Source organism: Haliotis rubra, unplaced genomic scaffold, assembly GCF_003918875.1.
Source record: "Haliotis rubra isolate DU_JTF1 unplaced genomic scaffold, ASM391887v1 Scf1634, whole genome shotgun sequence".
NCBI classification, from domain to species: Eukaryota; Metazoa; Mollusca; class Gastropoda; order Lepetellida; family Haliotidae; genus Haliotis; species Haliotis rubra.
The window spans coordinates 103,529-120,900 of NW_025765597.1; the positions used below are offsets into that span (position 1 = coordinate 103,529).

Here is a 17,372-nt window from a genome sequence, read left to right on the forward strand (position 1 = left end):
TTCACTTCAACACTGAATACAACCTTTATTGATACAATAATACAAACAATTACAATGCAGCTTGAGCTCTTTTATGATTTTAAATATATGCATTGGGTGATATAAGGTATCAATGTTAGCTACTGACATCACGGTGAAATCAGTGTATGAGTTTCTGATAATTGACACTTTTATTCTTGTACACAGAAGTGACAAAACCCTTTCCAGATTCATAAGAAATCTCTGCCAAAAGCACAGTGGATTGTACAATTGTGACTATATCATGAGCAGATATTTGTTTCAACAGTATTACAGCTGTATGATGTTTTGTAAACAAATCAAGTCTGAACCAGACAATCCAATGATTGTCACCATGTGATACGATAACAGAGCATGTGTTGGTGAATCACTATGAAAGGTAATGATACCAGGTGTTCGAGAAAAAGTGAGCGTATCCTGCCCCACCGGTGACACCCGTCATTAGCATAAATCTAGTTATTTGTTCGCCTGAAATAATTCGGGAACGTATGGTATAAATCAAAATAGGGAATTGCATCGGACATCATTTTTGTCACTGATGCAACAAATATGGAAGTTTCCTTCACATGTCTACCTTAAAACTTCTTGAAACTTCTTGAAATGTATTAATGTGTCATATTTGTTCCCAACTTGTCAAATGTCAGCATTAAATCACGTGAAATCCTACCCGAGGTATTATTTTGTAATAATTGTCAGGACAGTGCATCCAAGACGTCAGTATATAGCAATTGTCACCAGCACACCGTATGTGGAACCAGTGTACAAAAATGATCACATGCTATTTCAGAGTTGTCATCGGGTAAACATCGCCACTATAGTGTACCCAAGGATCCATTGAGACATAATCCACAGCACAGAGCATTCAAGGCATCAGTGTATAATAGTAGTACCAACCACACGGTTTGTGGAAGGAGAGTGCAAACATGGTCACACTTTGTTTCATAGTTATCATTAGGTAAAAGACGCCACTATGGTTTATACAATCATTGAGTAATATTTGTCAGGGGAGTGCATCCATGGTACCAGTATGTAATAACCAGCAGCATAGTTTGGCACCACTGTGGATTAAGCCTCCGTACTGATGAATAGGTCATGTTTGCTCAAGGCGGTTTTGGTGTGACAGGCGACAGAGGCAGAAACAATAAGTCACTCAATACTCATTGAGAACATGTCTTTGAATTACTGAGTGAATCAGTTCTGAACAATATTCCAGTTAGTAAACAGACTGCACACGTTGAATCAATACTGACTACTGCCTGATACACTACATGCATGATATCCCTTCGACACTTTGTACAAAGTTTGCAAAAACACCATTGAGGCAGAAGATGTAAGCTCTTTTTCAATATCTGTCTTTCTATTTCAGGACGAGCCTATACATGACATTGTCATCTACAATCTTATATACACAGCACTGGTCTTCCAAATTTTAAAAAGTCCTCAACCCATTTCTGAACTTGAGATTCACTACAATCACCTTGCAGAGCTAGTACTTTTAGCTAGATCTTTGAACAGGTTCGCAATCTCAATGTTACCAGTCTCTTTCGCAAAGTCAAGAGCTAGCTTTCCCTCTTGGTCTTTTATCCTTGCAACGTCAGATTTCTTTAAAATCTGTTTCACAGCTCTATGATTTTCACTTTGAGCCGCGTAATGAAGAGCCGTCCTTCCCTCTTTGTCTTGAGCAGATGGATCAGCACCTAAGCGTAAGAGTGTCTCTACATTACGAGTACACCAGCCTTCAGTCGCAAGTGCTGCACAATGAAGTGGCATCCTGCCTTGCCCATCTAGTTTATTAAGATTGGCGCCTCTCTGTAACAACAGCTTAATACTGTCTGAACATCCTTTTTCTGCTGCATAGTGGAGAGTTGTCTTCCCGCAATAACTCAGTAAATTCACATCAGAGCCGTGGTCCATGAGAGGTTTAGCAATAACACAGACTCTTCGTGTCACTGCATATTGGAGAGGTGACATTCCTTGTTCATCTAAGGCACATTTATCAGCTCCTTGATTCAGGAGTAATGATACGGTTTTCACGTTTCCATGTTTTGCTGCATCATGAAGAGCTGTTTTGCCATGTTCGTCCCTTATTGATACATCAGCACCTGTTTCCAATAGCAGCTGCACAGACTCACTATTGGGTAGTTGTGAAGCATAATGCAGAGCTGTTTTGCCTTGTTTGTCTTGCTTACATGGGTCAGCACCTTTGGCCAATGCTAGAGTTATACATTCACAGCCTTGCTTCTCTGCTAAATAGTGAAGAGCAGTCTTTCCATCTTGATCTCGTATGCCAGGGTTACTTCCTTTCTCCAAGAGAAGTTGAACACTTTCCCTTCTAGTCTCATCTGCAGAATTAGGGTGGTCACTCCAAATTCTGTAATCTGCATGAGAGGCATAGTGAAGAGCTGTTTTGCCAAATTTGTCCTTGGCACATGGATCAGCCCCATTAAGCAGCATGAGCTTCAAATGTTCAGCGTTGCTTTTCTCTGCTGCATAGTGAAGAGCAGTCCTACCAAGTCCATCTGTCACACCTGGTTTCGCATTATTCTCCAAAAGTACGGCAGTACTGTCACTGCACCCAGCGGCATAATGAAGGGGTGTTTTTCCAAGGTTGTCTTGTTGATTTGGGTCGCAGCCTGCCTTTAAGAGAAGAGTGGTAGTTGCACTGCTGAAAGGATTGTCTGCAGCAAAATGTAGTGGAGTCTTGCACTCGTGATCTGTTACATTTGGATCTGCCAATTCCTTTAAAAGAAGTTGAACACCTTTATAGCAATTCATTTCTGATGCATAATGCAGTGCTGTCTTTCCGTCACAATCTTGCCCAGAGATGTCAGCATCTGCCTCAGCTAAAAATTTTATACTATCAACGTCTTCACATTTGGCTGCACAGTGCAGAGGTGTTTGGCCAAATCTGTCTCTTGAGAATGCAGTGAGACCTTTCTGTAGGAGAACCTTTAGGTTATCAACGTTTAAACTTTCAGCAGCATAATGATGTAATGTCCTGTCATTCTCATCCTGCACATGCAGATCTACATTGTGTGCCAACAGAAGTTTCAGACATTCCCCGTCGTTGTGCCATGATGCACAATGAAGTGGAGTTACGCCACGTTGGTCGCTTAAACAAGGATCAGCTCCTCTCTCCAGAAGTAACTTAACACCAGCATAATTGTTAATCACAACTGCATTTAACAAAGCACTTTTTTCTAAGCCCATCTTGAATACAAGGATCAGCTCCCTCATCTAACAGTAGTTTCAGAATATCAGTGTTGATTTTAGATGCATAGTGAAGGGCAGTTTTGCCCCTTACATCTTGAACTTGCAGATCAATGGGTGTGTCCAGCAATAGCTTCACAATGTCAGTCCTTCCTCTTTCAGTTGCACAGTGTAGAGCTGTTTTACCCATAGCATCCTGAAGACATGGATCACTTCCTGCATTAAGTAGCAATTTAACATTGTCACTACATCGTCCTTCAACAATATAGTGTAAAGCAGTCTTCCCGTCCTTGTCTTTAATATTTGGATCAACACCTGCTTGCAACAAAGTGTTCAATAGTCCAGTCTGTTTCTCTGCTGCATAATGCAAAACCGTTTTGCCAGTTGCTTCTTGAACATTCGGGTCGACACCTTTACCCAACAGAAATCTGGTTATGTTATCTAAAGTGCGTGCATGAAGTGTGACCCCAAATGTATTATGAAATAGAAAAAACAATAGGTTATATTTATGTCCATCTTTGTCTGTCTGATTCACAGTAAGTCCTCGTTCCAGCAAAAAAGACAGAGGCTCATCGTCTCCAGTCTCCATACAAGACAGTACTGCTGCAAATGCAGCTGTTCTTCCCCGACTGTCCACAATTTGTAAAAGGTCCTTTCTGATATCCAGAAGATATCTGAGTTTGTCAATAGTGTCAGTCGGCGATCTTGCTGCCTTGTGAAGCACTGTCTCACCGGTGACATCTGTCATGTCAAGGGAAGCACCCGACTCGTGCAGACATTTCACCACGTCAATATCGGCATTCCTACATGCTGCAAGAATGGCACGTTTACAGACTTGATGCTTATCAATCTTTGCAGGAAAATTTGATACAATGTCATCAACATCAACATTGACATCAGCACCATTCTTTAGCAGAAACTTAACCATTGCTAGGTCTCCACATTCAGCTGCTTTGTAAAGGATTGTCTTGTTGTCTATATCTACACCTTCGATATCACTACCTGCCTGTACTAACGCTCGCACTATGTCTATGTATGGACGGCACAGATGCTCTACCCATAGCATTGGAATGCATCCCCGGAAGTTAGAAATATTTACAGGTGCATGCTTTCCGATCAGCAACTTCACACACTCTAACTGATTATACCAGACAGACAGATGTAGTGGTGTGTTGCCATCTCCATCTTGGACATCTACTGGAACTCCTCTGTCCAGAAGTAGATTGGCACATCCAGTATTACCATGCTTAATGGCAATGAAAAGTAGGGATGTACTAATGTTAAGTATCTCTTGGTGACTGTCTCCCACCAGCTCCAACAACTCAAGCAGACATGCACCTACACCATAAGCAGCTGCTTGCTGTAGAGCAGTGGGATAGTACTCCTCACGACTATATGGGTCAACCTTTTGGGCACGTATGTTGATCACGTTCACCCCACGAACCGTAAGGATTTTGAGAGCTGCAGTGGATAAATGAGTCGCTGCTAACAATGTCATGTGCCCAACGTCAACATTGCACCCAGTATTCAGGAGTGTGGTGATTATCTCGCTTATGTGCTCCATGTTGTATGGCTGATATGCAGATGATCTATAACCAACACTCAGCTCTTTGAATAATTGCACTAAACAGTGTTTGAACTCTGTCTGACGTCTGTCCTGGTCCTTCAAATGTTTCACAACGAAATCCACAATAAATGCATTTCCAAATAGAACAGCCAGTTTAAAAAAATTGTGTACATTGGATATTGAGTCCCATGTGAACTTGTCCTCAAACTGTGATTCGTCTTTTCTTGGCATCAGGACAAAGCTACACACTGTATCAGACATGTCTTTGTCCATGCCCCTTGACATGCAGAGAGCTCTGAAACAAGCTGCATTTGGTCTCAGGCCAAAATCAATGAGAGACCTGACGAGGACACTGTTGTTCACAAAGATTGCACAAGGTAAACACTCCTGCAAAATGTCTCTTTCAAAATGGTCAAGCCCCAATGCAAATATATTCTTTGTCAGAACTTTCAACTGTTTCTGTACAACATAAGAAAGAAGATATTCCACTGTAAATATTTCATTTTGTTCGATTCCATGTGTCAAGTCGTCACAACAAAGCTGTACCTTATTGTTTAATTTCTGTTTGAAAATGCTGATACTTTTGTTCTCATTTATCCACTTATGGATCAAATGCTGAATGAATACTTCATCTTTAAGAGAAGGGTGGTCGACGATCTGTCTTGATAGTGCAGGTGTTAGTAGTACATCTGTAATTCGATCAGCTAGCATCCCATAGTTTTCTTCCTTAAGATGTATCGCCAAATCATTATCGCCTTCATTTTGTTTTGTTTTGACAAGTTCGACAAGCATTGACACAGAGCACGTTCTGATACAAATGTCTGGATAATTCTTGGACAGACTGATGAAAACAGAATCAAAGATGGATTGATGTTGAAACACAAATCCGTTTTCACTGTGTTCCAGATATATACCGCAGAAGGATTCAGCTTTGTGTCTGATGTTGGCCAAACTGTGATAAGTAGGTAATCCGGAACAGATCTCCTTCACAATCTGCAGGGATTCTTGGAATTCCTCTGTACCCTGCCGTGTGAGGAGATCATGTGTTTGTAGACATCCTCCTCTCAGCAGCACCAGCAACAGAACAAAATAACCAAGTCCATCACTCTCCTGTAACCTGTCTACCTCCTCCAAAATGTAATCATGTGGCTTCAGGAAGAACTCAACTCCTTTACTCTGTGCCTGCTTGCTCCCAGCAAAATATTTACAACACTGAGGAAAGCCAATACTTGACCCTGAATGAGCCACCAGTTCCATTTCTTTCTCCGTGAAGTTGGTTTTGTTTTGACACATGATCTTCAGCATCCTCATTTTTTCATTTGGTCGAAGAGAATACTGTCCGTCATCAATTGTCACATGGGTGATATTCTTCATTAAGCGATTACTCTGCAGTTGTCTCTCACACTGAGCACTGATTTCCGGTCTCGATGTTATGATCAGGTAAACATGACCAGCTTCTACAGAGGGCCATATTACGTTAAATAATCTTGACCATTCGTCTGCAGTCGATTCGACAAAGTTGCTCGAACCCAAAAATGTTGTCGACCATTATAATATATTGGCATTTAAGTTGTCTCCTTCTTTGTGGTATAAGCTTCCATTCTTTGGCTGATGTTAGTATCAGTGGAGTTCGTCCTTCCTCTTTGGCTACCTCTGACAGGAGTCTCAGTCCCAGTCTCGACTTACCAGAACCAGATCTCCCTTTGATAAAGATGATGCCATGTTGTTTTAACAGTCTTAGTGATGACCTCTCAAAGTAAGTAGACATGTATTCTGTATGGTCATGATCTATTAACGCTTTGGTCGATTCTGGAATATAACAAAGATGGCGTTACAATTCAGAAACAATTATCTTATTACCAGATAGGATATCTGTTTTCATGTTTCATGTATTCAGAGAGGGAGACCCTCTGAGCCACATTATTTTCCCTTCTACCTAGCCCTCCATAATACTAAATATCTAAGTAAAGCAAGTTTTGATTTCCTGAGGTTCTAAATTGCCAATATCATTGGGGTTCCTTTTAACTTTAAATTGGCTTATTTGTTATTATCAAAAATGTGTAGATTCATAGACTGAGCGTTAGCCCAAGGTTTTATATGCTAGTAACATATGACATGTCAGTTTTGTCAAGGTATTCGCGGACTGTCGCATTAGCTTTGATTACTGTATTACATCTTTAGCGACAAATGATATCTTAGTTACAGAGAACTTTTATTCATGTATGCATTATTTGATGAAAATATCTTTAGTCTTGCTGCGGAAGATAAGTTGTCACTTCATGCAATCGTTTGATGTCTTTACGTATATATGTGGGGCAATCAACACAAGTCACGATATCTCCGGCGCACATGCACTCCAAAGCACTTGGTAAAATTAATGTTTTGCCTCACCACAAATGTTGACAAAGCGTCTGTCTGAAAAAAAAAGATAACATGTTAATATTTTCCTGGTACCCAGGTGGAGACTAAACGTCCTCCATGAGAATGAGGAAATCACCCCATGACAACGACAATCGTTGCTCACTTCATAAACCATCTATGCATTTATGCTGTACTACGCCCATGTGACTAAAACATATGTAAGAGTAAAATGTTTGCCGTTTTTGACATTCCCAAATGCTATGTTGTTGACAGTTTCATGTCAGTGAACTTAAATTCACTATTTCCATGCCAAACCATAGCTGAAATGTGATTAATCATGTAATAAAGACAGGTTGCTGCCCTTTGACGAGCCATGATATGGCGATCTATAGCCGAATCAAAGGTTTGATAATAACATGATTATTCATAGTCAGATCCATATCTAGGACAGCCAATGTCGCACTCAGGTATACCTTGACCTGTCCTCTTCACGAACCGAAACACTTGAGATATCTCACATCCTATCCTTAAGTTTACTGATATTCTTCCATCGAAATTCATCTGATCAACGAATCGATTTAATATAATTAGGGCTAAAACTGAATGTTATCAGTTTTCCAAATTCAGAAATAGATAACACGTTAGAGATAAACTGTATGAACTTGAAGTATAACACTCTCTCACCAGCACAACCGTGCACGGCCATTGTCAACCCTCCTTGCTTCTCTTGAACCGTAGAATTGTACTCTCAGCTGTCAACGAAAACTATACTGTATCAATTAACGTACAGTTGAATAGTTGAGTATTCACCTATATGTGACGGTACAGGGAATACAACCATGTACTACTTTTCATGAATAGTTTTAAGTTCTTGCTTGGTTTAAGTACCAAGCAGACTTTAGGGTGTATAAAGGTGTGCTAGTTGCTGTGTGAAATAGTTCATGCTTGGTTTAAGTACCAAGCAGACTTTAGGGTGTATAAGGTGTGCTAGTTGCTGTGTGTAAGGTGTGGAAATAGTTCATGCTTGGTTTAAGTACCAAGCAGACTTTAGGGTGTATAAGGTGTCCTAGTTTGCTGTGTGAAATAGTTAATGCTTCTTTCTTGCAAGCTTCCAACCAGGACCTAGTATGCAGGTGTTGCTATAAAATGGTCGATGCCTAAAATGTTTTAATCCTTGCTTGAAGATGTTAATAAGTACTGAAAATGTATAAAATTACCAAAGCAACATGGTACTATAAAGAAGTAATTTAATGTCTGAATGCGCCTGTGTCAGGCTATTTGGTGAAATAAGAATATTCAATTCATTGCTTAAAAACTATTACACATCGGTCGTTTTTTCTCAACGGATTTGCCTGTTTTCATTGTTTGCACTCTGATTACCTCCCCACTCTCACTCCAAGACTCTGCTTGAAGTTTATGAAACGAATACAACAACAGTGTGTTTGAAAAGTATGTCCCTCGTACTGACGCCCGAAAGAAAGGCATCATCTACTTGCACAGCTTTCATAAATGGCTCATGTTGAGGCTTTGAAATGATGAGATCCTGTTGCAGAGCAGTGGTATTTCAGTGTGCTGGCATTATGAAATCGGCATTATCCCGTACGAGTAATGCAAAAAGTGTTTTAAACCCATGTCACCTCACCTCATGCATTCAAACGAAAATTCGTCAATGCATTTTGTACATTCGCACGCGTATCTTAATACCATATCTGGAAGTCATGGACGCTAATGTGTTATAGCTATTGTCATCCTTGCTAGTTTTCCTAAACCGTTCACTATTAGTTTGTTTTATTTTGTCACCCCTGCTAGTTCTCATAAAGCGTTCACTATTAGCTTATTTTATTTTGTCATGGGGTGAATATTGTAAACGCTACAGTTTGCAATATTTCAGTTAAATCAACACACACACGGACGCACACACACATGTACGCACGCACTCTCTCCGTCCATCGCTCTCTCTCTCTTCTCCCTCAGTGGCACCCACACACACGCACGCATGCACGTATGTACATACATTCTCACATACACGCACACAGACACGGTACACGCACGCACTATTAGTTTAGTGATGAAAGGATCACACCTTGGCCACATATTTGCACTCTTTCCTCATGTTACGTGAAAATATCTATCACTTTTCCCTTTTTCTTATCATTAAATATTCAGTCGCTAACGCATGTCGCACTCTGTCTTGAACTTCAAGGTAGGAACATTAACACAGTGCAATACTCTGAAGTGAACACAAGCAGAATCGTAACATGTAGTGTTTCTGTTTCATTGTGAATGCCTTCACAGTGACAAATCTGTTTATTACACCAACTCAGTGTGGTTTGTATTACGCATAAGATGATTGTTTTGAAGAAGATAACGATGCCGGAAATACAACATCTGATCACTTCTTCAGTTCCGTTGCTATCACGTACATGGCCGCTAAGACACGCGGGAACTTAGAGCGGATGTGGACGTTTGGCTGTAATGTTTTCCTAAGTTAACACATGCTGCGTGTGTGTGCACCAGTCTGTCGGTAATTCATTTGAGCACAATGTGCACTAGAACGTGTTATTTTTTCATGTACATTGAATCCTACATGTTCTCTTAGAGCGTCCGCCCGGAGAGCGGAAGGTCGCGGAGTTCGATCCCCGACCGCGTCATACCAACAGAGGGTTAAAATATGGTACTTGTTGGTCCTGCCTGGCGCTCGGCATTAATGGAATTTTAACAAGGACTGGTCGGCTCGGAGTCAGTATAATGTGTCTGAGTGGGGTATTCATGCTTCACTGCGGCATGGTATCTCCAGTGGGCTAGCACTATAAAACCAGCTTCAGTCTGGGCTAGTACAAGCAGCCATACCACTTACATACATGCATGCGTCGTCATATGAGCCGAAATATTCTCAAGCACGACGTAAAACCACTTTCACCTCACCTCACCTATAATTTCTCCTTTCTCAAAGAGATATATCATCAGATTTTACAGGTGTGAAGCTGTAACGTCACACAATTTGGAAAGTACAATATATATAAAGCATGGCAGATCCCTTAGAGTTCTATTGCACTGTCAAAGGGAGCTGATGAAATGCAAACTGGGAAAGAAGAAGGCATCTGTTTGAGGATTGATGCTTGCGTTTTGCAGCCAGAGGGGCCCTCAGCGTGACGAGCCAACGCTTTAACTCACTAGGCTACCCACCGCCCCTCCACAGGGGCTGACTGACTGAGTTTGGTTTTACGCCGCTTTTAGCAATATTCCAGCAACATCACGGCGGGACCATCAGAAATGGGCTTCACATTGTACCCATGTCCGGGATTCGAACCCGGGTCTTCGGCGTGACGGCCAACGCTTTAACTACTGGGGCTACCCACCTCCACAGGAGGAGATGCATATGCGCTAAAACAAAGCAAAACAAACAAAATTGTAAAGACACACACACACAGCTTATTAAACTTACCTCAAGTAATGACGAAACTGAAGAAAACATCAAGTATGCCAACGCCGTGTGAAATCCACGATGCAGATCTTTTCAACTGGCGATGACAAAATATTTTGACCAGATCCTTTGTTACAGATTGAAGGCTGGGGTGAATAACGCACGGATGTGAAAACTTCCTTCAGATTGTAACTGGGACATGTGTCGCTGATTTCATCAAGACAGAAACACATGCTAAAAGTTACGGCGATGCGTGATGCATGTCCATATACATGTGCGTGCAATGTGCTCAGGTGATGTTTATTTGTCATTATGTCCTCATGAGGGTATTCCCGTGAGGTAAAATTTTGTTAATACAGTATAATCTCCTTGATGTTGTGCCAATGTTTGTTATAAAGGGATTAGAGTCACTGGGTGCTGTAAATTCTGAACTATGTTGTGAAATATGAATTGGATTTACTAAGCTAATTTACGTAGTTTAAGCTCACTGAGATTATATTGATACTGATTAATGGTTCACTCAATCAATGTGAATGAAAATGATCAATTTGTTCACTCAGTCAGCGCCATACAGTACACTTACATATCTTACATATTGTTACAAGAGCTAGTAACATTTTCACAATGGCCTATGATCAGTTATGAGAGTTGATTACAAGTTCCTGCCTACTTCAAGTGGTGGTATGTATGCTGAAGGTTACATGTACAGAGTCAACAAGAGGAAAGCAGAAGAATTGATTTCCTGGAGATGTATCTCCACAGATTGTACTGCTACAATGTCAACCATCAATGGTGTTGTACCATGAGCGAGTGCAGAATGATATTAGGGTATGTAATAGAATGTTAGTATTAATGTATGAATAGATATAAAGCACCACTCCCAAATGTAATGTAATAATTCTCGTTATCGAACTTGCATTGAGAATTGTGTAATATGAATGTAATTGTCATGCATGCAATATAAAATGTTTGACGAAATGTAATGTATATAGTTTTCTAACTTCGAGAGACACTGGCGAGCTTGAAGTTAAAGAGCCAAATCCACCCTCAGACCAATGCCCTCTCTTCAATGAAGACGTGTGAGCGACCTTATGAGAGCTAGAACAAGTATACAAGAACCAGACGATCCATGTTCCGTTCCATTCCCAAATGCAGGAGGACGGTTACCATCCCAGATGACATATGTTACTCTTCTTTCAATCATATCCGGAGCGGTATTCATATGAGGCTTATGCTTGCGTTTACCAATCCGGTTCCTCTCATTGGAAATAAATATGTTTCAATCTTGTTTGCAGAGGACGAACTCAAAGGGAACAGTTCCTGATGATCGACGGTGGAGACGAACAAAGATACTGACAAAGTGCTAGAGTTTGCGTGAGCCCTTAGTGTTGGCATTGACCATGAACTAGACCATGATTTGAAAATTATTTATCTTGGTATAACTTGGAGGGTTGGCATGGTGAGATTAAAGAAGATCATTGGATAGACCCGCCCAATCGTTTTCGAGATGATATTTGAGATATATTTCATGTGATAAAGCTTGATCTTCTTGTGATTATTCATTGGCAACAACAAATATACTCATGCACCAGTAATGGTTGTCACTCCCTTCAAATTTTTTTTTTAGGAAATTGAGGGTGGGGTGTTGGGTTGGGGTTTGAGGGTGTGTTATTATTGGGGGTTGGGGGTGGGGAGGGGTGACAACCATTATTGGCATGAGGTATAAGGTATGTCATGAAATGTCAAAATATCAGCTTGAACATTTCATCATCTCTTAACCACTTGAGCTTTTCCGGATCAGCCCACCTGCATGTTAAAACTTATTGACTGACCTTTGTTTCGGATCTCGGAGCCGCAGAGGTAATCCCCACCCCTTTCTGTTCCTTTGTTTTACAATTCTGCTTCATGGGAGACTAACCCCTCATGAGGAGGGGTACGTAAAGTCTAAAACATTCAGTTTAAGCCCATCGAGTCCTTCATCGTAGTACAATTGTGTTTTTAATTGTGGTGAAATTTCAACACAACAAATCCAGCACAGGCTAAAGGGATGGTGTGAAGTCAGCTAAGGGTCCGTGCAGGAAGCAAATGTGCTGTGGGTTCCCATCCTCCCTATTATGATCCATCCGGCTGGGTTTGTTGGCGATCTGTAATATGTTTTTATTTTGCATTGTTAATAATGAACATTTATGTTACAGTTAATTTTGTTTCGTCGATGTTGGTTCTTTTTTAACTGTCTTCGTTGATGATTTTTATATTCAACTGTCAATATATGTAAATCTGTAACTGTTTCGTCACCAAAGATGGTGGTGAAGAACAAACGTGGTCTTCGGAATCATGCCATAAACATCCCATTTATGAATATGCGCCCGACTATCTCAAATGCAATCTCGTAGAAACCGCCGATTCCAGCTGGATTTGGCTTTGTTTTAAGCTGAAACATCATACGTGCATGACGCATATAGGTGAAAGGGATGCCGACTGCATTGAAAAGCTCGTGATACCTGTTGGTTTGTTTCAGGTTGCGGACAGCGGAGGTAGTCGGTGGGTAAATCACTTGGAACGTCAACCTGCTAACGGTGTAATCAAGAGCCATGCATATCCATGACATGCAATGAACAACTGCTTCGCCAGCGTTGATCCGTATGAGAATCAAAGGCGGTGTAAATCAATTCAGATGAATTCGCAGCGATCGCGTCCGCTGACCACCCATTCGATTCACATTATTTTGATGTGGACCCATTCTGGTGTTATACCGCCGTGATATTAGCAGTTTTGGCTTCAAAGCGGCGTAAAACCATGTTCCTCTCTTACCACTCATCAGGATCGGGTGGGTTTATAGCTTTCGAATTACGGATTATATAGTCGACCATGGACATATTTGTTGTGACTGCTCACTTTGGTGTCAGGATTTAGTTCACCAGTTTTATATTGCGAGCCACTGAGTTACAAATGTATAATGTCTGAGTTCATGGAAAGCCCACTCATTTGCGAAAATGGGATGCTGATTCATTATTGCTGCTGCCAGACATAGAGCAGGGGTAAATATCAACGGCATATATCAAGGTCCTCCGTGTGTCTTGATCCGAGCTCCGCTTGATGAGATGGGTGAATGATTGGACAGTGCGTGGACAGGACTAGAATACGAGCTTCCACTTTGTACATGTGAGGATTCGAACCAGGTTTGGCGTGACTTTAACCTGCTGTCTGATGTACTCCTGAAGTGGTCTATAATAGAAAGTATTCCTATCGTCACATCATGCCGTGTGAGTTTTGGAAAATAGTACGTTTCGTTTTAACATTGCCAGTGTGATGTACTCTCGTTCATCTTTGTGCATTCAACGCTCCCACGTCAACAGGAAGCAGCCATTATCTTTATGATCCAGTGATTCTCTTTTATCTGGGGAAATCGCGAGACGGATGAGTACCCACTATCCACGAGACTCAGGCTATTTCAACTGTTCCTGCACGAAAGGCGACAGAAGTTAACCTCAACTTGTGGTATATAACCTGACTACGTACTTCGGTGTGTGAAAAATGAAACTGAACTAATAACATAGTATTATAATTGAAGTGTATGGTACAGTGGACGACTTACCACATGGGTGTTTACAAAATAACTGAAATGCATGTTTTTGTTATTCATTTCTATTATTAATAATTACTTCAGACTTTTAGAAGAACTCTATACAAATGAACAAGACAATTGATTACTAGTAGTTGTTTTAAGAGCAAAAGTGTAGAGATGCATCCTACTTTTCATTCTTTCTATACAATCAAAATATGAACAAACCCCATTGTGTCCTCGATCGTAAGTAATGACGTGAGTAAGAAAAGTTGACTACCGAATGTCGTACTAGGATGGACATTGAGGAGAAGAAACATACTCAAACTCAGATGCAGCCAATTCGAGTACCTGTTCCTCGCTCCAGCTGCATTTTGCGTTGGGGCAGAAGACGCATAAACTATTCTGGGTCTCCCTTTCATTAAACTGGTAGGGACCTTGATTAGTAGTGAGGTGAGTCTTTGTGATTTTTTGCGACGGAAACTTTGCCATCTGACTGCAGAGTCTTTGTTGATTTTAGCATCATCAAAGGGACGAGGTAAGGTACGTTAAATTACGTGGCCGTATCCTGGAAATGGAACCTATTACAAGAGAGTTGAATTCACATTTACTTTACTTTAAGTTTCAAATCGGTAACGAAGTAGGTATATGATATTTCGAAGCTTGATAGTAAAGTAAAAACCATTAATTGTCACGAAATTGAAATCTTTTTGATGAAATAACCGGTATATTGTGACAAATAACCCCCAAAGAAGTGCCAAAAATAATGCAATAAAGGTTCCGATTAAAGTGTTCATCTCTTTCATCATAAAGCACGTGCTGTTTTGTCGGCGAAAAAAGCGTACATATAAATTCCCATGCGATTTGATTACCCGTAATGCAGAAACTTTTGTGATTGCAGAAATTGTTGTGAGGAAATTCGCTGTCCGGAACTCATTGTGATATTTACACTCTTCAGAGGGATGACAATATCAAAAATTATTCGTGACAATGTCGTTTTATTATCGATCACTTTCTGGCTTATCATATACCACTGAAATAATAATATCAACTCTCGCAACAATAAATACATGAGCATATTATTCTAAACACCCATCATGACCTATTCTTCATCTAAGGAATTCAATAACGAATTCGTCATCATCACCAAGGTCAATTGAAAGGAACAGGAAATAGTTTATGCCTCTCAACTTTCCTGTCACAACAAATGTGCATTCGGCAATATTTCTCTCTCAATATTCCATGCTAACGTCGAAACAACTTTTCATCATTGTTCGACGAAGTTTCTAATATTTTGTTGTATAGAAAGAACCAGAAAACATCTGTTTGGCAAGTTCTCTGAAATCGATATTAATAATAAATGAATAACAAAAACATGCATTCTATTTATTTAACAAACAGTACATATCCCTTCTTCATATCTTCATTTTTCTGCGTTATACCATAAGGATGAGAGGATAGCATGCGACAATGTTCGGTCTTCATAAAGAACTTTCACCTATTGACGTGGGCGTTGAATGCGCAGATGAACGAGGTGGCCGTCACTAACGGCGATGCTTTATTTCAAAACATGTTTCCCCATTATCACTTTTAATTTTGGCAGGCGCTGGTTCGAAATCTCATAACGTCGATCACCTTTCCTTCACCACCTGTCAGGTGACCGTCATGCGGGACGGCGAAATACGCTGCTATATTCGGCGTAAAAACATAAATAATGAGCTGTACATCCACTAAATAAAATGTCAATATTCCCTGCGACTGGCAACTCGACAATGCAATAAAACAACAACTTTCAGTTTTCCGGCAACGATCACACAAAATATGTCCATGCGCATTATATATTGACAATTGGTAGAAGTGACCTTTATCAACAATATCGGCGAACATAATGATCTCGCACGTATCAGCTGATGATAAAGCATGTTTGTCGCAGTGCTAACTCACCCGACATATGATCGGCAAACAAACCAATGAACTATTTATTGATAGCGGGCTGTTCTTATGTGGTTTGGCTTAATACCGAAGCAATAACGATTCAATGAAACCATTGCTACAACTTTAATTTCTTCGCTGATCAATCGCATTTTCGGCTACGGTATCGACCATCCTGGCATTTCGGGCGTAATGCATTAATGAAGCAAACAAAAATATTGCCAAATGTGAATGTTTATTCATATGATTCTTTGTATCACGTTTGTTCGACTTTAACGAACAGCTGGTGCCTGGTACGCCTTGATATTAAGGTTAGAACAAAAATCGATCGGCGCGAAAGAACGACAATATCACAATTTAAACAAAATTGGCCTCTGTAAATATAAATGTTTGCTAATAACTTTACAATGCGAAGTGAAGGCATAAGTATGGCGCAACCGAAAGCGATCTGGCCATTGCTTTCACCGTAATTTCAGACTACCATCGACGACGTATGAAGCTATACGGCGCTTTGGTGGCTACGATGGCGGAAATGTTTTTACCACTATAAACCGAGGGTTGGTTCCCCGTGGTGAAGGTAAAGCTAAAGGAATATTCGGCAACCTGGTGATCGTCGATCAAAGGCCGATCCAGCAGGGCGAAGCCTCAAGTCAAGCTTCGTGACATGAATAAATGCCAACACCCGGCCGCGCATAAATTTTATGCCTTGCCTCGCTGAAAATTTGACAATATTATTCATGTTGCTTGTTGTTGCCTGATAATCACAGATCAACGCTCGCATATTGTCTCATGCCTTTGAATGAAGCTTATTTTCAAATCGGCGTCGCCTGCTCAGCGCTTGATAAATTATCTTGATAAATAAATCGTCGTCATCATTTGTTCGCACAGTCTGTCTCGACGGCTGAATGACATTTATTTCGTTCGAACGATAGGCTAACGTAATGCATATCAAAGATGCTGTTAATGATAAATGCCAGATGACTTGATATTTCCACCATTTGCTGGTGACGAATCAGATCAAACCTTATCTTTATCCAGCTCGAATCGTCGTCTTCGATTATTCAGGTGGATTTGACTTTAACTCGAAGCACCATCTTCTCGGCATAGTAAAGTGTACGTTACGTTCGTCAGGCTGTTACCGCTGTTAAATGCGTGACTGATACGTTCATCCACGCAATTCTCCATGCAATTCGACCATTGCGATGAGTGTTCTTTATATCGCTCCGATTAATGTTTGTTCGTACCCCAATATCATTCTTAGCTTTCATTTCATCGGCTGGCGCAAATGATCACATCTT

At 40.6% G+C, this 17,372-nt stretch overlaps 2 protein-coding genes across 2 annotated transcripts; both read right to left on the reverse strand.

Annotated features, from left to right (window-relative positions):
* Positions 1-1,491: 1,491 nt before the first annotated feature.
* LOC124271796 (serine/threonine-protein phosphatase 6 regulatory ankyrin repeat subunit B-like) lies at positions 1,492-2,793 on the reverse strand. Its single transcript, XM_046706949.1, has one exon. The coding sequence runs from the start codon at positions 2,791-2,793 to the stop codon at positions 1,492-1,494; it is 1,302 nt and encodes a 433-aa protein (XP_046562905.1).
* Positions 2,794-3,184: 391 nt separating this feature from the next.
* On the reverse strand, positions 3,185-4,047 carry LOC124271800 (putative ankyrin repeat protein RF_0381). The gene has a single exon (XM_046706952.1). It carries the CDS (start codon positions 3,974-3,976, stop codon positions 3,185-3,187), a length of 792 nt encoding a protein of 263 aa, XP_046562908.1. The 5' UTR covers positions 3,977-4,047.
* Between the last annotated feature and the right edge of the window lie 13,325 nt (positions 4,048-17,372).